This window comes from Scardinius erythrophthalmus (assembly GCF_964197995.2).
Source record: "Scardinius erythrophthalmus genome assembly, chromosome: 4".
NCBI classification, from domain to species: domain Eukaryota; kingdom Metazoa; phylum Chordata; class Actinopteri; order Cypriniformes; family Leuciscidae; genus Scardinius; species Scardinius erythrophthalmus.
This window is the reverse complement of record NC_138224.1, coordinates 46,432,380-46,456,200: the sequence shown is the minus strand read 5'-3', so window position 1 is coordinate 46,456,200 and position 23,821 is coordinate 46,432,380. Positions and strand designations below refer to the sequence as shown.

At 39.4% G+C, this 23,821-nt stretch overlaps 1 protein-coding gene across 4 annotated transcripts in view; it reads left to right on the top strand.

The window, feature by feature from the left end:
* LOC308689635 (uncharacterized protein) overlaps positions 1 to 23,821 on the top strand; it is a 43,360-nt gene that overhangs the window by 16,654 nt on the left and 2,885 nt on the right. For 2 of the 4 annotated variants that reach the window (XM_081363457.1, XM_081363458.1), the window contains exon 3: positions 4,776 to 6,182. The exons of the other annotated variants lie outside the window; for them this stretch is intronic. In XM_081363457.1, coding sequence (XP_081219583.1) covers positions 4,776 to 5,773 — 998 coding nt within the window. In that variant the 3' untranslated portion in view covers positions 5,774 to 6,182. Of the gene's footprint in view, positions 1 to 4,775; positions 6,183 to 23,821 lie in introns of those variants that run through there. 4 annotated transcript variants of the gene reach the window in all.

The following is a 23,821-nucleotide window of genomic DNA, read 5'->3' as shown; positions in this document are numbered from 1 at the left end:
GATCTTATGTACACAAGCTCATTTTAACCACAAATAGCATTAAAATTATATATTACGTTAACTTGCACTGTGTATCTATATATCTTTTGATGACCTTTTATGTGCATCTGATTCCAACTTTTTTTAGCATGTATATAATACGCAGTTTTTGCATGCATATGATACGAAATAGACACACCCAACTAATTCTACCCAACTGGTAAATATTGCGTACAAGATGCACGTACAAAGAGCACGCCAAATAAAAGCATGAACTCAAGCTATATACACAGTGCCAGGCATGACGTTAACTACACAAAGAAGAACATGGATGGAAAGAGGCTAGTTGGGGAGCGAAAATGTAAGACTGTATTAATGCAGAGGTGAAAAGGGTGAAAAAGTATGTTGGATTATTAAAGAAATAGAATTAATAAAATATCGTTGATTATTCCTGTAACAGACAGGGAAAGAGTAGTGATGGAGATGGCCTCAGGTTGTTGGTTGTTGTTGTTTTTCGGCTATGTAAAGAGGGATGTTTGTCTGGAGAGTGTCTATAAGACTGGTAAAAATTGCAGCTCTGCAATGATAAAGTTATTCTGTTATAGAGGCTTGTTGGTGCTCAGCCGCTTTTTAGTATTCTGGAATGTAATTTCTTCTGTAAAATAGGAAGGATAATTGTTTTTATGTTGAGAATTTTTTAGATTTTATTCTTGAATGTTTTTTAATTATATTGTTGTGTGACGCTATGCTGTTTGCATTAATGCAATATCAATTGACATTGACACACGTGACCAATTTTTGATATTCTTGATGCTTCTCTGTTCCACTGTGCCATTCTGCATGTTGTTAGGATGACCAAAAAAAAGTAAATGTTACATTTTTAAACAATAAACGCAAGAGTTCAAGGGACTGTAGGCCTATAGGCTAGCTAAACATATTGTATGTCAACTGTTTTACAATAGAAATGTTAAACGACTGACAACATCTAGTGATCTAATCAACTTTTTTGTCAAATTTTGCCATTTTGATTTTGAAATGAATAGGCTTATATATAATTCACATGACTCTGATTCATGCAATTCATTTGAATTTGACGAGACACGAAACGATAACAGAGCCGTTTCCAGGCATTTTAGGCATAAGATTAGAGTGAATGTGTGCATATTTCAAAATAAAAATGTGGCCTATTATTTGTAAATAGTTCAAATGCCTTACAATAAATTCAATATCTTTTACTATTTCATTCTCTGAAATCCCTTTAAATTTGAAATCCCATGGGACGGCTCTGCCGGGAGTATTCATTGCGAACCAGCAGCTCTCAAAAACTCCCTGTACTTTCATATGTCCTTTTTTATTTACTCATGAAATTACTATTATCTATACTACTGTTTATTTATTGGAAATGCACATTTGACAGTAAAGCACTGAGCTTGAGTTAAGTCAGATAAAAATAACCTTTAACAACAACCTAATTTTTATAGGGAATGTTTTTTTTTACTAGTGCTGTCAAACGATTAAAATATTTAATTGCGATTAATCGCATTAATGTCATAGTTAACTCGCAATTAATCGCACATTTTTATCTATTCTAAATGTCCCTTGACCGGCTAGCTTTGTGCAAATGTTTTTTTATTGAAAACAACATTGGCATATATACTGTAGTGTTCAATTTCACACTAACATTCTCACTTGGAGCAAATAATCGCTTCAGAGAATTCGTATCAGCTGTGTGCTTGGCCATCAAGTATTTTAGACTGGACGTGCTGCGATGATAGCTCAGTTCACAACGGCAAAACACACAGATCACTTTGGTCTTGTCAATGGAACCATTTGGTAACTTTTTAAAGATAAACTTTCCATTCAGAATTTTATTGGCATCCATTTCGGCGTCTCACGCTCGCCATCCACTCAAAACGTAACGTTAGCCTACTACTCTTTGGCCAGCTCGCAAGCCCAAACAAGTGTGTGCGGCGTGCCTGTTGTTTTGTTTCCGGTCTAGCTAGATCCGGTGTGGTGTTGTAGTTTTTCTAACGTTACTAGTTGTTGCTAGCCTGGCTAACGTCAGACCTCTTTCTCATTAGCCACGTTTCCACTGTCGGGCCAGGGCCGGGCCGTGCTAGTGCGTGCCAGGGCCAGTCGCGTTTCCACTGTCACTTCCGGGGCTTGATCGGGGCTTACTCGAGGCCATCGGCCAGGATTTCTGGCCCGTCGAATACCTTGGGCCAAAGCGGGCCAGCTCGGGCTAGAGGAGTGGTTACCAACAGAGGAGGAGTTTACCGTTGGGAGACGGCAGCGCCGGATGATTCGGTCAGCATTAAAGACTTAAAAATAAAATAATTTAAATCGCGTTCATGTTTGAATGCCTTCTGTTTGTGATGCAAAAGACTATGCGCGCTAGCCGTTACCATAGTAAACATAGTAAACGCTTGAAGATACGCATAATGTTAGCAAAAAACAACAACATAGCGAATGCTTGAAGAAATCAGACCAATCTTAAAGGCTATCACAGTCATGTTTTTATTTTATCTGTCATAGCCTACGTCTCGTCTCTTTAAACCGGACTATTAAAAAATAAATTAACTTTTTTTTTCGGGAGCTTCCTCTGTTTCTCTGACTGAAAATATCTGTATGGGAGTCGAGAGAGTGCTAAAGCTCCTCAGGTAGTATATGGCATATATTTGTAGAAATTATCATTTTTTCTAAATGTGATGTAAATATGTCCTGTAACTAAGTTACCAGATAAAGAAACAGACGCGACTGAAAAAGTAAGTGTGTCCTCTTTCTTTTGTGAAATAGAACGGTAATTTATTTCTGAGTGACTAATGTGCAATTTTTACACACATTAATTCATTATGATCAATGTATCACTTTTTATTGTAAACCTGTGGTAAAACATCGATGCTTGGGTTTTAAATATTCAAGTAGCTGCTAAACAAACAAACAAAAAAAAGCTAGCAAACGGCCGCTTTTATCGTGTTTGTTTTCAACGCTGTTTCCAGTGATTTCTGATTAGTTTTCTGATAAAACTGTTGTTGAAATGATGGGTTAGTGTGACGTTGTCCCAGAGAGGCGTGTTACGGGCGTGTTTTAGTGAAGCGCTGTGGAGCTTCTGGCCCGACAGTGGAAACGCATGCCCGGTGCTATTGGCCCGAGGCTATTAGCCCGGCACGGCCCATTTAAAGCCCTGGCCCGGCCCTAGCCCGACAGTGGAAACGCGGCTATTGAGACGTGGTCTGGGAACCACGTTCATTTTCTCGTATTTGAGGCGTGGTTTACGAATGCCCAGAGCCGTTTATTGGACGCTACGAATGTCTATCAAATGCGCCTGTACGTACTGTACTGTGCTCATAGCCAATCGTTTCAATCATACCAGATGACGTATGTAGAGCGAGAGAAATTCGACGAGGAAGAAGACGAAATAAACTTGCGTTCTAAACTACTTAGAACACTATCTAAGGCTGCATCGAAAGTTAACTTCGCGTCTGATGCCATGTTAGATCCATAGATATAAACAAACTGCTTCGGTGTGTCGCATAGACGTCGTCATCGTCTTGCTGCTCCCTCCCCGTTCTGTGATTGGTCCCCTCGCTGAGGCGAAAATCTAGTCCATGGAATCCAGGCTGCCTAGCAGCGTGAATAAAATCGTGCAGCGCACAAGGCAGCATGGAGAAACCCAGGCTAAGTTGTTGCAATAGCATGTGAAAAAAGACTACAAAGTTTGCTAGGCCAAAAAGAACGTTATTCTCACGATAAAAAAATTGACGCCGTTAAAATGGGTTTGCGTTAATGCCGTTAATAACGCGTTTAACTGACAGCACAAATTTTTTACAAATATTTTATTCTTATTAAATGTACCATTATTCTTCTACAGTATCATACTGAATTGACTGACAGCTTCAGAGATTATAAAAGGAGGACTCTTCTTTACTTGCTTTCTGTGTAATTCTTTGCGATTTAGAAGTTTTTGTTTTTCACAAGACATTTTTATTTAACTTTTCCTAATGCATACTTCAGTGCAAAAAATGTCAAACAAAATTGATTTCTTGATGTTTTAATATTTTATAATAGGAATTTCATAATATCTTAATATAAATTTAAAAGCAAACTGTGAAATAAATGGTTAATAAGCCAATAAGTGCTTCTCTGCCGCTATCTACTGGTTATAGTGGTAAATTTATAAAGTTTTTTGTTTCTAAATAAAAGCGTTTTTTTACCACGTGTTCATTTTCCTGCAGCTTGAAACTTTTACTTTTACAAATGGGTCAATATTTGAAAGATAAACAAATGTTTTTGTTCATCATAATAAAAATAACATTTAAACGATAATATTTAGAGCTTTTAAGTGCTGGAAAAAGTGTGAAGCACTTGAAAGTCCTTCAAATGTTCTTGAATTTCCTTCTCAAAAGATTGTACAAACCTTGAAATGAATCATGTAAAAACATTCAACTATTTCTGCCACAATACCATGGTTACAGTTAGTGTTACTGCATTAAATCCATGGTGATTTAATGTATATTCAGCTACAATTAGATGTTTAGCAATAAGGCTTAGAATAATTGTGAATGATATCGATTTTGTTTTAGTTTTTTACCTTATTGGAATCGAAATTAGGAATCGATAAGAATCGAAATCGATAAAATATACCCAACCCAACCCATTGTATATATCATATTTCAACATGTTTCACTCAATTTCACAGTTTGGCAATACAGTTTATGAAAAGTCCAATCAGTAAAATGTCTGTTGCTTTGTGGCACTAAACTGGATTTGTTTGTGTGTGTCTTTTTTCACTTTAGACCTGATGGCATTGAAAGAGGAGAGTCAAGATCTGAATGAAATGGAAGAGAAAGATCAGTATGAGACACATCACGATGTCATACCGGAAGAAAAACCTTTTAGCTGCTCACAGACTGAAAAAACTTCCAAACAAAAAAGGGCTCTGAAGACAAGGACTGAAAGTTATCTCACCTGCCGACAATGTGGAATGACTTTTAGTCAACAAGGAAATCTTAGAGTCCATATGAGAATTCACACAGGAGAGAAGCCTTACACCTGCGAACAGTGTGGAAAGAGTTTCAGTGTACAAGGAAACTTTCAAGTCCACATGAGAATTCACACTGGAGAGAGTCCTTTCACCTGCCAACAGTGTGGAATAAGTTTTAGACAAAAAGGAAGCCTTGAAGTCCACATGAGGATTCACACTGGAAAAAAGCCTTTTACATGCCAACATTGTGGAATAAGTTTCAGTCAAAAAGCAAACTTTAATAAGCACATCAGAATTCACACTGGAGAGAAGCCTTTCACATGTCAACGTTGTGGAATAAGTTTCAGTCAAAAAGAAAGCCTTAACAATCACATGAGAATTCACACTGGAGAGAAGCCTTTCACATGCCCTCAGTGTGGAAAGAGTTTCAGTATACAAGGAAACCTTAAAGTCCACATGAGAATTCACACTGGAGAGAGTCCTTACACCTGCCAACAGTGTGGAAAGAGTTTCAATCAAAAAGGACAGCTGAACAGTCACATGAGAACTCACACTGGAGAGAGCCCTTTCACATGCCAACAGTGTGGAAAGAGTTTCGAACTACAAGGAAATCTTAAAGTCCATATGAGAATTCACACTGGAGAGAGTCCTTACACCTGCCAACAATGTGGAGTAAGTTTCAAACAAAAAGGAAGCCTTGACAGGCACATGAGATTTCACACTGGAGAGAAGCCTTTTAACTGCCAACAGTGTGGAAAAAGTTTCAGCCGAAAAGGAATCCTTAATGACCACATGAGAATTCACACGTAAGAGACCCATTTAACCTGTCAACTTTGAGGAATAAGTTTCACTCAAAAAGGAAATCTTAACAGGGACTTGAGAATTCACACTGAAGAGGACAGTGTACAGGGCTCTAGACTCATTCAGTTGACCTTGACCATACTTTGATCATATTGACCTTGCATGTTAATGATTCATTGTCTTAATTCCTGCCTGGCATCATAATCCGGGCCCCTCAACATTGATTATGACTAGGTCTTTCACAGTGTCAGCATGCAAACTTGCCCAAACATCTGACATTTTTCTCCTTTGTGATGCTGCAGATATTGGGAGCAAAAAGAAAAAAACCTTTCACACGCAAGTTTGAAATATTCTAGCTGAGCCCTCAGCATGAGTTTAAGGCGACCGTTAATTTAGAACAGTGGTTCTCAAACCTTTATTGTCGCACCTCACATTACGAGCTCATCTTCTTGTTCGTCTTTTCACTGGAACACGCACAGCAGCGGAGTGGCGAGTTCGCAATAGCAGCTTGAGTTTCGGTCCGCTGAAGATGTGCTTTTCTACGGCAAGCAACTTCTAGTTCCAACGGTGACAAGTCAACGGTCTGAAGAAGAACGATTCAGTGTAATTGCAGTTCGATGCCACTTTATTAAGGCAGAGCGCTGACTGCTATTCACACACTTGAACGGCTGTTTTTTTTTTCTGCTGATCACATGAATATTTCCATGGCAACGCATCATGCTTGTCACATGACACACCACAGCCACAATAGCACTGTATAGCAGATGTATTGCTTTTATTGCACTTTTAATTTTTTATACAAAATATTCACAAACTTGTCATCAACTACTTGATATTCTGATTCTCAAATACATGTAAGTGAATGTGTTTTGTTGTTGAAAAACCTTTATTGTTAGTTGGCACGTTAGTTAATCTGTAATGCGCGATGGCCGCCGCAGTTAAGAGAATTGGATCTGTCGGATTTACAACACGTCAATTCATCCACTTCTCGTGAAAGACGTGAAAGTAAGTGAATTAAGAGTAGAGTAAACTTTATGGTCTGATATGAAGTGTGTTTTACAAACTAAATGTATTGTTTTGCTAGTATGGGATGATTATAGTCTCAAAAAGATTAACACGTGTAAGCACACTTATTAATGAACTTGATACATGTTGCAGAAATGTTTTATCCATGCCTTTCAACTTGCGTGTGCAAAATTCAAAATTGAATGAATGTGAAGCAATTTGTACAAATAGAGACATTTTTGTGAATACAAATGTTTTCCTTTGTATAAGTGTATCATAGTTTGCGCATGCAACACAGAAGATGTGCATGTGTGGATCAGGTGACGCGCGTGCATTCATTGACATCTTTTCTGAGTCGATCTCATTTGATTCATTTGGATTTTGAGACTTTCTTTTCGCGGTTTTTAAGCATTTCACAACCCACACACAAACAACTACAAATGAATAGGCCTGGTGCTAATTATTAATGTGTGCACAACTACCCATCTATTTGACAAATTCACAAATGTGCGTTACTACATTTAAACTAATACAATATCCAAATCACATGAATGTGCAGCATTTTGTACAAATAGAGACATAGTTGTTAATACAAAACCTCGATTTTGTATTAATGTAGGCCAGAATTTGTGCATGCAACAAGTAAGATGTGCATTTGTGGATCAGGTGATACGCGTGCATTCATTGACTCGTTTCTGAGTCGATCCTATTTGATTCATTTGGATTTTGAGACTTTCATTCCGCGGTTTCGCCTGGCTCGATCCACACACAGCTGTCTGAGAAAACCTGCTACCACTAGATGGCAGTATTCTGCTAAAACAGACAACGGCAGCGTAATCAAGCGTTCTTCCTCATTTAAGACGCTTAATGAGAGTGATATTGAAGCACCAAATTTAGTACACAATATTGGCCTACCTTATTAATAAAGCATACTTTATAGAGGCAAACAGATTACATCAGATTATGAACAACACCCATAGAAAACCATTATAAAACGCTTGCAATCGCGCATTGCATGTTCAATAAGGTGTATAAGGCTACTGAGTTTAAATATCACCGTCTTACTGCATTGACGTTAAGCTTTTTCTTTATAATATGCGCTATGGGAGGAAAACTATAGAGCCTACAGACAAGCGCCTATGAACGCGACGCGCGGCGTTTCACGTTAATGGCATTTTCCTTCCTGTTAAAAAAAAAATGTTTCGCAGTTGCGTTCATATTATGCTTATTTTTATCTGACTACACATAATATAAATAGTATACAAGCTTTGGAATTTGAAAATGTCTGTTTTTAAATGTTAAAGACGATTTTCACAGTACATTTGTTTTCCCTTGACCCTTAAGCCATTGTTATAGGCTAGTCTTACTATAGCACGATTAGTTTTAACTATATGCAACCATTGTATATCGACATGAAATATTAATTGAAAATCAACTGGCCCTACGTGTGTAGCTGCATATTTGTACATGAGAATACTTTGACGCGCTAACCACGGCTCGTGATGCACAAGGGAACATCGGCCAATTCCACTGCGTTAAAACATATAATTTGTTTTCATTCAAATTACTTTTAATATTTAAAAACAGACATTTTCAAATTCCAAAGCTTGTAGAAGGTTCCTGTAAGACGGATTTACAAGTAAAATTTGGACAAGTCTTCCCTTCATTTTTAAATGGCTATTTTTAAATCTAAATTGAAAACTTATTTTTATTCCCTGGCATTTTAATGATCTCCTGATGCTGTTTCTGTGCAAATGTGCATGTGAACGCCATCAGTGTTTCTCACAGGTTCGCATTTAAAGTCTGTGTAGAGAGAATGGTGTCGTCTTAGCGGCCCCTAATTTAATAACAAATGATCGTTGCGACGGAAGCAAATCAATTAAAACTAACTTTAGATGGAAATAACTTAACTCTGCTGTACAGCCGAAACAATCTCTGTTGCCTTAAATTATACGCTTATCTCTGTAAAGCTGCTTTGAGACAATCTACATTGTTAAAAGCGCTATATAAATGAAGATGACTTGACTTGACTTGACTTTCTGCCTGTTCTGTTTGGTTGTTTCTATGCTTTATTCTATTTGTTTTTACTTTGTTCAGCACTTTGGATAGCCCAGCTATGTTTAAATGTGCTTTATAAATAAAATGTACTTAATTACTTTCTTACTTTACTTCATGTACTGTATGTAGCCTGTATTCTGCAGAAAAATACTGTAATTCACTAAAAGGGTTTTTTCATGTTCAAAATGGCTGTAGTATGTTCCTAGTGACTAGACTGGCTTACTACAGGTGAAATTGTCCAAATACCACCCTTGCCTATTTACAGTAAACAATATTTTTTTTAAACAAAAATTACTGTAATTAACCAAACAGGTTTTTGGTGACTTAGCCTACTAAAGGTGAATAATACAACATTTCACCTGACTATCAATACAACCTTTGGAACATGAATAGAAAAACAATTTACAGTAGGCTAATTTAAAAAATCGTACTGTTCAAACGGGATATTGGCTGGACATACACTAGGCTTAGTCAGTCTGCCCACTAGGCATTTACCACAACCTTGGAAGTATTAATTTGAATGAATGACTGGACGTTTATATTTTTTGACTGTGAGTGGAATTTGCAGATGGTCCCTTTAGAAAATGCGGCGAATATCAAACCTAAAACGTACTTCACTGCGCTCTCGGACGGTTTCTCTCCCATACACATGCAAAGTTAAACGCAACTGCAGAATTTCATGTTAAGCTTCTTTTAACAGGCTCGGGAAGGGAAATGCCATTAACATGAAACGCCGCGCGTCGCGTTCATAGGCGCTTGTCTGTAGGCTCTATAGTTTTCCTCCCATAGCGCATATTATAAAGAAAAAGCTTAACGTCAATGCAGTAAGACGGTGATATTTAAACTCAGTAGCCTTATAAACCTTATTGAACATGCAACGCGCGATTGCACGTTAAGCGTTTTATAGTGGTTTTCTATGGGTGTTGTTCATAATCTGATGTAATCTGTTTGCCTCTATAAAGTATGCTTTATTAATAAGGTAGGCCTATATTGTGTACTAAATTTGGTGCTTCAATATCACTCTCATTAAGCGTCTTAAATGAGGAAGAACGCTTGATTACGCTGCCGTTGTCTGTTTTAGCGGAATACTGCCATCTAGTGGTAGCAGGTTTTCTCAGACAGCTGTGTGTGGATCGAGCCAGGCGAAACCGCGGAATGAAAGTCTCAAAATCCAAATGAATCAAATAGGATCGACTCAGAAACGAGTCAATGAATGCACGCGTGTCACCTCATCCACAAATGCACATCTTACTTGTTGCATGCACAAATTCTGGCCTACATTAATACAAAATCGAGGTTTTGTATTAACAACTATGTCTCTATTTGTACAAAATGCTGCACATTCATGTGATTTTGGATTTTGCACACACAAGTTGTATTGTATTAGTTTAAATGTAGTGACGCACATTTGTGAATTTGTCAAATAGATGGGTAGTTGTGCACACATTAATAATTAGTACCAGGCCTATTCATTTGTAGTTGTTTGTGTGTGGGTTGTGAAATGCTTAAAAACCGCGAAAAGAAAGTCTCAAAATCCAAATGAATCAAATGAGATCGACTCAGAAAAGATGTCAATGAATGCACGCGCGTCACCTGATCCACACATGCACATCTTCTGTGTTGCATGTGCAAACTATGATACACTAATACAAAGGAAAACATTTGTATTCACAAAAATGTCTCTATTTGTACAAATTGCTTCACATTCATTCAATTTTGAATTTTGCACACGCAAGTTGAAAGGCATGGATAAAACATTTCTGCAACATGTATCAAGTTCATTAATAAGTGTGCTTACACGTGTTAATCTTTTTGAGACTATAATCATCCCATATGCTAGTACTTAGTTGTATTTAAATGTCTGAATCCTAAAATAAATCTTATGTGGTTGAAAACACTGAATAGTTGTCATGTATGTCAAGCACTGAGCTCATCCGTGTCTGGCTTAGCGCCAGCCAAAGCGTGAAAGCACATTTGAATTTAGCAGTTGATCACGTGATGCACTGAACATTAAAATCACACCTGTGTGATCGTATGCGTCAAAGTGTTAACCGAGAACATGTGCCAGCCAGGTGCCAAAACAACCTGAATATTATGCACTGGCACCAATGCAACCTTGTGAAATTTTGAATTTGGACAATCTAATGATGAGAAACTGCTGATAAAACTGCTGATTTTTAATAATTTTACATATCTTTCTTATTTGACATGCAGTAACTCAGGATGGAAATAAGGTAGCAAAAAAACTTTTTGGTGATGTTCCCCTATGTGTGGTCTACATCTGGATTTTATGATGATAGCATACAGTAACCAAAAGTTACAGCATTTGGAACAAAGGTAGCCTTTTTGTTCAGTCCTTGACACCCGGAAGGCTTTTTTAAAACTGTTGTTTTCTGAGTGACATACACAAATTTAAAGACTCATAACTAAAATAAAAGACAAGCTTGGATTCAGGATGTAAAAAACGATATCTCATTAGAAGAGTGGAGTACAATTTGCTTAAAGTCGCAAACACAAACCATAAATACTCGTCTTAGACTTTTACAATATAATTGGATAATGAGGACCTATATAACCCCTGTAAGGTTAAACAAATTTAACCCAAATATCCCAGATCTTTGTTTTAAATGCAATAAATTCCCTGGTACATTTTTTCACTGTGTTTGGGAATGCGAGGAGATTCAGAAATTTTGGAATGAGGTGACCCAATGCATTTCTCAATTTACTTCTTCTCAAGTCACGACATGTCCTATGTTATGTGTATTGAATTTATATGCAGAAAATTGTTCCTTGTCTGTAAAAGAGAGAAAAATTTGTGTTTACTGCAAGCCAGACGGTCTATTGCTTTATATTGGAAAAAGGCTGATTTCCCCTCTCTTGGACTATGGCTAAGAAACCTGTCATCTTGTTTGGCTTTTGAAAAGCTACCGGTACATATATAACAAAGAAGAAATCATCTGAATTTGCGAACATCTGGGAGGTGTTTCTGAATTTTCTGAACTCAGGAAGGAAATAAGGTAGCAAAAAACATCTTTTTTGGTGATGTTCCCCTATGTGTGGTACAGCATACAGTAATCAAAAGTTACAGCATTTGGAACAAAGGTAGCCTTTTTGTTTAGCTGAGTGTCCAAAAACCTCTCCAAACAAGTGTTTCCGGTTTATGTCATTTTATTGTACAAATAGATAGAACCATGCTGGCTGTTACATTTCACTTGCCAAGTGTTCAATAAAACTCTCCAATTGATTGATTCAATTAATTTTTATTTTTTTTCTTGGAAAAACAACTATTTACACATAACACCAAACAAACACAATTGCAAATCAGATATATTACACTATGACAATAAACAACAATTGTGACCCTGCCTGTGAAAACCCAGCTAGTCATTTTTTTGTGATTCAATGTTTTCTACATAAAATCATCCTACACAATGTAAAGAACATTCTGTGAAAATATAACCTTGATATATTTAATATTGACTGAGTAAGGCCATGTCAAAGATTTGATAAAATTCGGGCTCAGAAAATCATGTTTTTGAGAAATTCCAATTTAAAAATAGGTTATTTGTTAAAACTGCAACACATTTAATCCATAGTTATCCTGCATATGTGCCATATAACACATTAAAGCTGAGATTCTCCCCTTTTTAGTGATATATGACACATCAATGGAAAAATTCTTAAAGTTTTGTAAAACAGGTCTATTTATTATGATGTGCATGTCTTAAAAGCATAAAAAACATTGAAACGAATGGGGGTGCCACAAGAGCTTGATCATAGCAACAATTACCATGTCAATTCAGTGGAATGATTTGTATAACTTTATTAGTAAAATGTAATATCAGTGAAAAAAATGTCAATAATATCAATTAAATAATATAACATTTCTCATTCGCTGAAATTATCATTCTCTTACTGGCCTACGGTGTAGCCTAACATTGAGTAAATCTGGAGTAAATAAATAAATACAATTTCAAGGGATATTTTACCCAAAAACTACAATCACAGTCATCATTTACTCACTCTAATGTTGTTTCAAACCTGTATGAGTTTCTTTCTTCTGCTGAATGCAAACTAAGATATCCTATAACTGCAGCTTTCCGTTCCTGCTCATACTTCGGTGTCGCCGTGTCAGATGTCAAAACAACGCATTACCATTCAGCAAATAACACGTAGCAGGCCAAAAATGTCCTTAAAATAAGTTTAATAGTATTGGCAGAATACTGAGCTACAAAACAAATAAGAAGTTCTTAAAATATTGGTTATGACAAGAGAAAATCACCACAGACATCTAAACCCGGCTTAAATCTCTCTCTTTTTTTTTTTCATTGTGTTGACCTGATTACCGCTCGCGGATTGATATTAAAGTCTGTTTTTACTCTTTCTAATAGAAAAGACACAGAAACGAAGTTCCCGAACCGAATGATATAAGAATCAGCAGTGTTGTTGCGTGAAATAAACCCAGAGATGATTGAAATCAATGTTTAGGAAGCCCGCGTCCGTTTTTTTTTTTTTTGCGCAAAAGTATAACGTAGTGTCAATAAAATCATTAATTTCAGTATTTATCATGTTATAAATGAAAATCTAAGTATTGCATCTCAAAATCATTGGTATAATCTATCATTTACAGCAATAAACACACATAGCAAATTTTTGTCATTTTTATGGCTATGACTACTTTGATACTCGTTAACTCATAATTCGATTCTGCGACTTTAGCCGGGGTTTCACAGGCGGGGTCACAATTATTTTTGAAATAATGAAGTGTGTGAATTGGAATTTTTTGGGCTTGTGTGCCAGTCCTGGAAACAGTTCCTGCTGGGCACAAAGTAAACTGGTGTTTTATTGTGGCACCTCACACACCTTTTGCGTCCCTGAGTCGCATCTTCTTGCAAATTTGCAGGCATACACATTTGTGAAGGCTGTTGTGGAGTTGTTTCTGGGCTGTTTCAAGAAGCTCCTTCATGAGCTCCTCCCGGAATGCTTTCTGGGTCAGTGGCAGCAAACACTTGGCCATCATTTGCTCCTTATGTCCAAGAGATGCTGAAATAGCTTCTTGTACCACTTCTGGGTCTTGTGTAGCACATTATAGTACCCGATCATTGCATCAGACTGATCGACTTTTCCCATGTACTTGTTGTACTCAACCACAGACCCAGGAATGGGAATGGTCTTCCTCGTCCACTGACACTGGTCCACCTTTACTCTCCTGTTGACATTGTCTCCTTCATATGCTGTGTTCATTGAGGAACACATGACCACCTCCCTTGTGTCCATCCATTTAACAAAAAGAAGGCCATCTTTCCTTAGCCATCTGATGGTTCCCCTTTCTGCTTTTTTCGGCATGTCATTTTTCCTTGCCTTTGGAAAGCCCTTCCTGGTTGTTCGGATCGTGCCACATGCGCCCGTCTGTAGACCTGCTAGGTGTTTGAACAGCTCTGGGCTAGTATAAAAATTGTCAACATACAATTTGTATCCAGTGCCTAGCAGGGAAAAGTCTAACAGGGACATGACAGAGTCATAACTGAGGCCTTTGTCGCTGTGTGTGGCCCTTTTCCCCTCATACACAGAGAAATTCCTTGTGTATCCGGAGTGCGAGTCAGCCAGAACAAAAAGCTTAAAGCCCCACCTTGTTGGCTTGGCCTTCATGAATTGCTTGAGCCCAATGTGGGATTTGGTTGCGACCATCCTCTCATCAATCGAAACATGCTGATTCGGTTGATAAAATGTCTTGCAGGCAGTGATGAGGTCGGTGTAGAGAGGCTTTATTTTGTATAGGGGGTTGTATTCTTCAGTTCCCTTCTTCTGCTGGTTTTCTTCATCCCCCTTTAGATCGCACAAATGCAGGGCGCATGAAATGGACAAAAATCGATCCCGTGACATCACTGAAGATGGGAAATTAAAATCATAACCCAGCCTCTTGGACCAGTAATCACTCAGTTCTTTGACTTTCACAAGGCCCATGTAAATGACCAGAGACAAGTAACAGTTAAACTCATCAAAGGTGAGAGTTTGCAATTTGAATTTTTTCCCAGAGATGGACAATTTTTCAGCATGTGGATTTGTATTGGCTATAATCTCCAAGACCACACGGTTGCTGAAAAACAACCGAAATAGCTGGATTGGTGAATACAGCTCATCAGTAATGAGCTGTGGTCCAGGAGGCCATTTTGGTGCAAAGCTGGGCATTGGTGGTGCCTCATCTTCGTCGGAAAGATTATGCCACTTGTCCATTTGTTGTTCTGAACGGAAAGCAGATCTTGACCTTTTTTTGTGTGACTTTTCTTAGTTTGGAGGCATGTTGTGTGGTGGCCCTGTGGTGGCCGTGGAGGTTCATTATATACATTTTTAACAGAAAAAAAGTTAAGGATTTTATTTAATGCTCATTGCTCAAAACTTTTCAAAATACGACGCGACCCCCCACAGAGCTCGCTGAGGCCCCCTTGTGGGCCGCGACCCCCCTGTTGGGAACCTCTGCTCTAGGCAGCTTGGTCGCGGAGTTATAGCCATTTCGGAGCCTATGGAGGATGAGATCCAGTCTTGGAAGTCCCACCTGTAACTTATTCGACAGAGCCCCTGTAGGCGTCTGTGGGGTAGTGGTCAGTGGGGACTGTATTGTGGTTTGGGCCCTTTGCTTGTGAGGACCTGGGTTCTAACCCGGCTGTGACCATGTTATGGGATCACCCTGATGTTATGGATGATTTGTGCATCTTAAAACTATTTTGATAGTGACAATAAAATAGTGATATTGACAATAGGGGCCCTTTTCAGATAAGTTACAGGTGGAACAGTTGGTGAAGTACAAACTATTGGACTGGGACATATATGCTACATGTACAGCATATCTGTCCCAGTCCAATAGGTTGCTTATGTATTTAATCATTCAAGATGTTCTGTGTGCTTACAACATAGATGGAGACAATGTATTTTAATGCCTTTTAATAAATTAAGCAGAAAAAGTGTAGTAAAACTTACCTATGTAAATAAATTATCTTAAAATGTAAACACCTGTGCTATTAAACACACACACACACACACACACACACACACACACACACACACACACATAACAAGTCCTTAATGTGTTGTCCACAGACTACACATCCCGGGGCTGAGGTGCCTTTTTCAGGGGCCGTTTCCTCTTCTTTGGTTTTTCTGTCTCAGACGGTGACCTCTCCTCTCCCTGCAGCGCTGCTTGGAACAATCTTCAATGTTTGATGGCCTGCTTCACTGACAGATTTGTCACATAAAATTTGTCGGCAGTATGGATATCATGGCACATAAATTTTGCCAGTTTTTGCCTGTCATCAGCCCTGTGCGTGAACTTGGCCTACAAACACAGAGGAAAAAAGGGAAAACAAAGGCAAATTGGTAAGATAAAACATTACACAGTGCTAACCAAAAATATGTGCTAATGTGAGAAGACACTTACGCGGCTGGCGATAGAGGTTCTTATGTCAGTGAACGTTGGGCATCCAGGGAGCTCCATTTCCTTCCATGCCTCCTGGAAATACCCATTTAAGTTCTTGCACATGTGACGGTGTTGCCTGGGCAGTCTGCACAATGGAGATACAAACGTGGAAATAGGGGTTTCACTTCACAGAGAATAAATCAGTTCCACAGCATATCTCGTTATCTCTGCTGTTTATTTAAAACAGTACTCTTTCTTTTTAATCTTTTTCTTTTGCGTTGTGATCGTATAATGAGTACAATTTTGCAGATTGACAATTCTAAAACATTTTCAGTGAATTAATCACAAATCAACTCAATGAAAAACAGAACAATTCAATTAAATTCAATAGAAAGGGAAACATCCCCACCTAGTGGTGAACATGCACAATTCTACATGCATTTAATCCATAAAACACATTATAACAATATATTTTATACACATTACCTGCACAATGGAGATACAAACGTGGAGATAGGGGTTTCACTTCACAGAGAATAAATCAGTTCTACATAAAACACAAGACAATGCACAAATTAATTATGGTTGTGCCTCGTAATACAAAGTCAAAATAACTCGATAAAACATAACACAATCAACGCCAAACACACATCAAAATATGCCTTACAAGTTCATTGCAGGATAAATCTGCAACAAAGGGGTTATTTATGCGTTTTGAACACTTTTAACTGATAATTCTCTGACCGCTCAAAACGTGCAACTTACCCACATCATATCTCGTTATCTCTGCTGTGGGTGGTCCCTATTCCGTACACTAAATTCCATCACGCATCAGACAGATGGCGCTGTCCCCATTTATGCAGTAATTTAACATTTTACACTCCGTTACACACGGGTTTGGTTTGGAGGTAAAAAAAAAAAAATTGCCATCCTCCCCACCCGGCAGTTTGTTTTTGATGCTCAAAAAAACGCCGAAAGCCTTATTGGTTTTGTGACCTGATAACACACACAAAAAAACAAAGGCAGTTAAGAACAGAACAGATAAATACAAGTACCCAAAACACTGTATATAAATCACATGTATATTAATGACAAAGACTCACGTTTATGACGTGCCTTCTCGGTGGTGGAAATAACGAGCCCCCTGCACCTCCTGGATTGTCATGTTTTGTAACATACCTCCGCTGTGACCATAAAGGGATGCCAGGAATGCCGAAAAGTGCCCGTAGAAACTCCACAGGTTTTTGTAGCTCGGGTCCCTCTCCAAACTGGCTAAAAACAACAACAACAACAAAGAGTAAAATCTCAGCAATTAAATGGCAAATACATTTTTACAGTTAACTCCTTGAGAGTACAAGTTGAAATGTTTGAATAAAAAAACGTACCCAGAATGTCAGGGATGGCTTTTCCGGCCAGCTCCTGGCACTTAAGCAGGGTCACCTTGCTTAAAACCCACTCCTCTTTCATGGCCTTCACCGCCACCTGGTGAATGGATACGCCCCTGCCCAGCGTTTTTAGGATACGGCGCATCTCCCGGCCCAATGAGGACCGTTTTGCTGAGGCGGCAGGAGGTTGGAGGCGTTTCTGTAATATAGTCCATGAACTGGGCAACATTCTGGGCATAGTGCCTAACAGTTCTCTCCTTCATGTGGGCCTGTCTTAGTGAAGAGTTCCACCTGCACACAGACCAAAAAAAAAACAACAACATTAGAAATCAGGAAACACTCAATTCAAAGTAGCATCACATATGCAAACTGTCTTGAAGTGCACAGATGGCTGGTCATGTACAGAATTAGGTTTGCAGCAAAACACAAAATTCAAAAAAAGAATCCCATCAGAAATCTATTTGACAGCATTACATTATAGCTGTGAATCATGCATCATTAGCCTTAAAAATTCAGGCCCACGGATAGCTCCCTTTAAGTACAATTACTTGAAAATATGCAAGGAGTGTGAAGGTATAATTTTAAGTAAGTGGTCAAAGTTGAGTGTTAAAGGACCTTTTTATAATATATTGCAGGGCTCCAGACTGCGACCAAATGGTCGCATTTTGCGACCAAAATTTGAGAATGTGCGACTGAATTTTACATCCAGTTGCACATGTGCGACCAGTAATTTTTTTTTTTTACGTTAAACGTGGAAGGGGCGCGTCAAAGAATCCGGAATGTGTAGCAGGCCAATGAGTGTGAGAAGAATAGGGAATGGCCACTGTAACTGGCTAATGTGTGGAGGGGGAGGGTCCTAGAGATAAGCGAGCGCGCGTAAGTTAAACGTCTGTGGGAAGGAGACGGAGACAAATATCAATGTCACGGACAGACCTATTTTTTTACAGTCTATGGGACAGACACAGTCGGTCGGATGATGATAAAGGCCTGAACCCACTATTTTCGGGAAGACTGGCTACGAAAATTCAGCTGGTTGAGGTACTGTAAGTAAGGTGACGAACTCCATGAGCTGCGAATGTTGCAGTCGCTACCCCAGAACTGCGGGGAAATAGAAGTTTGCAGGCACTTCGCAGTTTAAACACAAAACGCATCTCAGCCTCAAGCAGAGTATTCCGTGACATGTTATTAAATAAAATGAAAAAAACTGCGCTGCGCTGCGCTACTCATTTCTACTTCATAGACCGTTTAATAGTTCGAACCAATAATAGACAACGCAGAGCTTCTCTCGCCAGTCGCGGGCCGATCGCGATCACGCGAAACAGTTACATCGTGGAGATCCAGTGAAGAAATCCATTGAGTTCGCGACAGAATTAATAACATTGCTGCGAGATCCAGTGAGAAACATTCAGATTTGACGCAGAATTCTCTGTTATAAACCATATCAGATCAAACAGTGCTGACGTGGAAACCAGGAGAAACATGTGCAATGAGCGAACAAGTTATAGAAGGCTTTAGGTCCACAGATCAGCAACATTCACCATGGATTTAATGTAGTAACACCACTTACTGTAACTATGGTATACTGTGGTTATAACAGTAGCCTACACATCTTTTTCCAGCACTTCAAAACTATAATATCATATTTAAATGTTATTTTTTAATGTGTTGACCAAAACATTTTTTGTTCATCCTTTAAAGATTGTCCCTATTTATAAAACTAAAAGTTTCAAGAAGTAGGAAAACTCACACTTATTTAAAAAAAGAAAAGAAAAAATATTAAATTACTATTGTAAACACAGCTGCAGAGGACGCTTACTGGCTATTTTCACTCCCTAATATCTATTTTGTCACTCATTTTGCTTTTGAATTATTAAGACATTATGAATGATAATAATTAAAGTTAACTTTATCTATACACCTCAAATTAAGCTCAGTGCTTTGTCATCCCACAGTGCTACCAAACACTTTCTGTAGAACTTAGTGCCACTGCCCTCAAATGTTAGTCTGGAGCCTGTGATCTTAAAATAAAACTGCACTATACTTTCTGTACGTTAAAGCTAGGGTAGGTAATCCTGTACAGAAACATTTTTTTTTATACTGGGTGAAATGGTCCTTCCATTCTGATAGTAGTCAATACATTATGTGTTCAGAAAAAGGAATGGAAAAAATCTGACCTCTGTAGCAGCTGTAGGACAGTAAAAACTCTGACCAATCACTGCCATTCGGTGCGAATGTAAAGAACCAATCAGATGCCTTCATGTCTCGTGCCCGAGCACCACTGCGTGCACAGCCCTGCGTGCACTCATCATCACATGTCACCGTTCCCGGAAATATTCAGCTCACTACACCGAGTAAGCAGGAGTTTGCGGCACAAGGTACCAATGCCAGCTTTGCTACTTTGCTAAACTACTTCCTCGGACCCTGCCCGCACTCTTGAACGACCTCCTCTGCTTCGCCCTCGACCCCGGAGTGGACCTGTCCTCGAACCGACGATGCGGTACTTGTCACCGGAGTGTAACGTTAGTCCTCATCAGAGTCAACAATGTTTTCATCATGGAAACTCTTACATGCAAAACACCGTATATGTTATGACTCTTACACGAAATTCACCTTCATCTCAGTTTAACTGATGGTAATGGAAAAACGTGTATCAATGCAACCTAACTTTGCCTTATAAATATAGCTCGTTACCTATAGCCTAAATATAGCTCGTTACCGAATCAAACAAAATATATTTTAAACTTTACCAGTATCGATATGCTAGCTTGATAGTGAGTACTAAAAGCCATCATATTTGTTTATATTCATAGTGATAAAGTTAGGTATTTTATTACATGTGATTCTGACATGATGTCACTGTATGTACTGCGCTCCTTCCTCTCCGCTCGTCTCAGGTAAATAAATGCGTCTTCAGCTCAGCTGTCGGAGTCGCGCGTTCATGTGTTTTGGGGGCGTGGCTTTGGAAGGAGCCCAGAAGGGAGGGGGTGGAGTGAATGGAAATAATGACCTGTGTTTACAACAGTCGTGAGAGGTCTACAGACACTCGATTTTTATACTTTCTTTTTCAGAGTACTTACATTTTAATTATGTATTGGTATATAAAGACAGTTTAAACAAATTTGGAATGTTTTTTTTTTCTGAACAGGATTACCTACCCTAGCTTTAAGGCTATTTATTATCAAAGCATTTGTCAGTAATACAGTTATTTTGGGGGAAAATGTGAATAATTGCATTGTAAGATGATTTACGGTGCACCCCTAAATTTTCTGCTTGTGCTCCTAAAATTTTAAGTCAGGGGCTACAGCGCTCCTAATAAAAAAAGTTAGTCTGGAGCCCTGTATTGGTTTAGTCAATTTCAAAAGTGCTGTTTCTAACACACTGCGGTGCTCTATCGCAGCCACGTAAAACTTGTCAGCAGTGCGGAATTATGCAGTAATGTACAGAATCAGGTTAGCAGCAAAAACACCAAATTCAAAATACATCCCATCAGAAATCTATTTGAAAGCATTACATTACAGCTGTTAAGTGTGCATCATTAGCCTTACAAGTTCAGGACCATGGACAGTTCACTTTTACTGTTTAAACACACTTTTCAGAATACAAGAAGAACAAGACTTGCGCGTGTATCGTGGACGTCTCGTTCAGAAAGCACAGACTGGCAAGGTTAGTCTTGCCCTCAGATATGAAGCCCAGAAATTTTTTAATCCTGTATATCTTCCCGCTCACGTTCTCTTTCATTTTGTACGTTGGATCCGGGCCTTACTGGTGTCTCCGGTATTCTTCGAGCAATGCATCTGCACACAAAGAAAGAGGAAAGCAAAGAGACTGTCAGCACAGTCACAGCCTTGCACAAAACATTTTTTTTTTTGCTTTTCCTTTTTTACAAAACATTTCTCAAAACAAATGTTTAAAACCACGCAATTGTTATACTCACTCAGGACCACCACATGATCCGGGTAGTGAGGTGGACTTTGCCCCCCTGGATGCTGACTTGAGGTTTGCACCTCGCTGCTGGAGTGTACCCGGGGGACGGAGGATGGCTGGGTGTCAGAGGGCGGCTGGGTGTCGGAGGGCTCCTCGTGGGTGGAGGGTGGCATCCCTGGAGACTCAGGAGTGGGCTCGTCAGGGGCCCCACTCTCTTCTTCTGGCCCAAGAGATGACAGTAGTTTCTTTGTCACCTGATGGAGTCTGGCTGCACCCTTGGATGTTGACCTCCTGCTCAGCACCCGGTACCGCCGAGTAACAGTTTTGAGGGCACTAGAAAGAGTATCAACCTGCTGGTTGAGATCAGAGATCTGTGCCCTTATCTTTGCTATCCGGCGGTTTCAGATATAATTAGTGCACTCCTTGTCCTCCTCAAAAAACAGCACGGTGTCATCCTCTGTCCAGGGGTGTCTGGGTACCAGGTCGAGGGTGGAAACCATTGGCACCTCCGGGTTAGACGCCCTCGGTGCACTCAAGCAATTCAGCACTTTGCCCCGCTTACTGACCACCAAAAACTCACTCCTGGCTGTCTCTGATATTTCCACGTGGGACTTGATGTGCCGGTCCAGACGAGATGTTTCCTTGCCACAGCCAGGCACCGGACAGCGTCCTGACGAATATTGATCCTTCCAGACTCTAGTGAAAGAAGCAACTTTCTTTCTTCAAGATTTTGGACATTGTGGAAGACTTTCAATTGCTGGCCTAGTTGCGCGTACTAACGAGAGCAAATTGGGCACGATTCGACAGGCATGGTTGATGCTGCAAGTTCAGGATCTACAGATGGTTGATGCTGCAAGTTCAGGGATCTATAGTGTTGTGTCATATAAAAACTCTGAACAGAGAACTTGTCTCATGAGTTCCCTCCCACTGAAGGCATAATTTGACTATAACTTGAAGGAAGTTACAGTGCAATTACTTCAGAATTGACTAGGGGTGTGAAGGTACAATTTTAAGTAATCCACTGATATTACAAGTAAAATTACTTTAAATTATCAGCATGCACCTGCTTGTATATTTTTAAGTAAATCAATGCAACTACATGTACCTTACTTCAAAATTTACTAGTGGAGGTCTGCAGGTATAGTCTTAAGTAATTCACAACAATTACATGTACTTGAAAATATACAAGGAGTGTGAAGGTATAATTTTTTGGTAAGTGGACAAAGTTGGGTGTAAAATGAGATTTTCTAATACAATGCTTTGTTCTCTCTCTCTGTGTGTATGTGTGTGTGAAGACAAAATGAGTGACAGCGGTTGAAATTAAACTATAATAATAGCAGTAACGGGCTGTCCACGGGCAGCTTGCAGGGGCCGTGTAAAATAGGTTACAGGTGGGATGCTGTTTTTGAGAACCAAGCTGACTTGGGGCTCCATACTCTGGGGTCATGGGGGGCCCAATGGTACCTACCCATGCCCGGAGTTTGGAGCTCCAAGTCGGCTTAACTTCCAGGTGAGTTTTTGGAAAGATACGGGTGACTTTTTGGAAAGATATGGGTGAGTGGCCCCCTGTAACTTATTCAATAGAGCCCCTTTAGGCTGTTCGTGGACAATACATTAATGGGTCATTTTTCATAACTACAGTGATTGTATAAAGTAAAACCTGCTGTATGCCACACAGTGGACACAATACAACACACTGATGTACATTACAGCTATTAATTATGCAAAATTTGCATAAAAGTCAACTGTCCACGGACAGCTCACAGGGGTCAAGGACAGTGTGAGTTCTCGGGAAGATCAGTGTGAGTTCTCGGGAAGATCAGTGTGAGTTCTCAGATGGATCAGTATGAGTTCTTGGAAAGATGTTGTGGATGTCCCCACCCCCTCCACCGCCATTGGACAACTCTGGGGACACCATAGGCTCTTCCTGGACAAGAGGAAGACTTCCGCACATATAGGCTGTTAGGGGACACCATAGGCACTTCGTGGACGACATCCGCACATATAGGCTGTTAGGGGACACCATAGGCACTTTGTGGACAAAGGGATGAATAATAGGCTGCCAGGGACACCATAGGTTCTTCGTGGACAAGAGGAAGACTTCCGCACATATAGGCTGTTAGGGGACACCATAAGCACTTCGTGGACAAAGGGATGAAGAATAGGCCGTCAGGGGACACCATAGGCACTTTGTGGACAAGAATAGGCTGTCAGGGGACATCCTAGGCTCTTCGTGGACAAGAGGAAGACTTCCGCACATATAGGCTGTTAGGG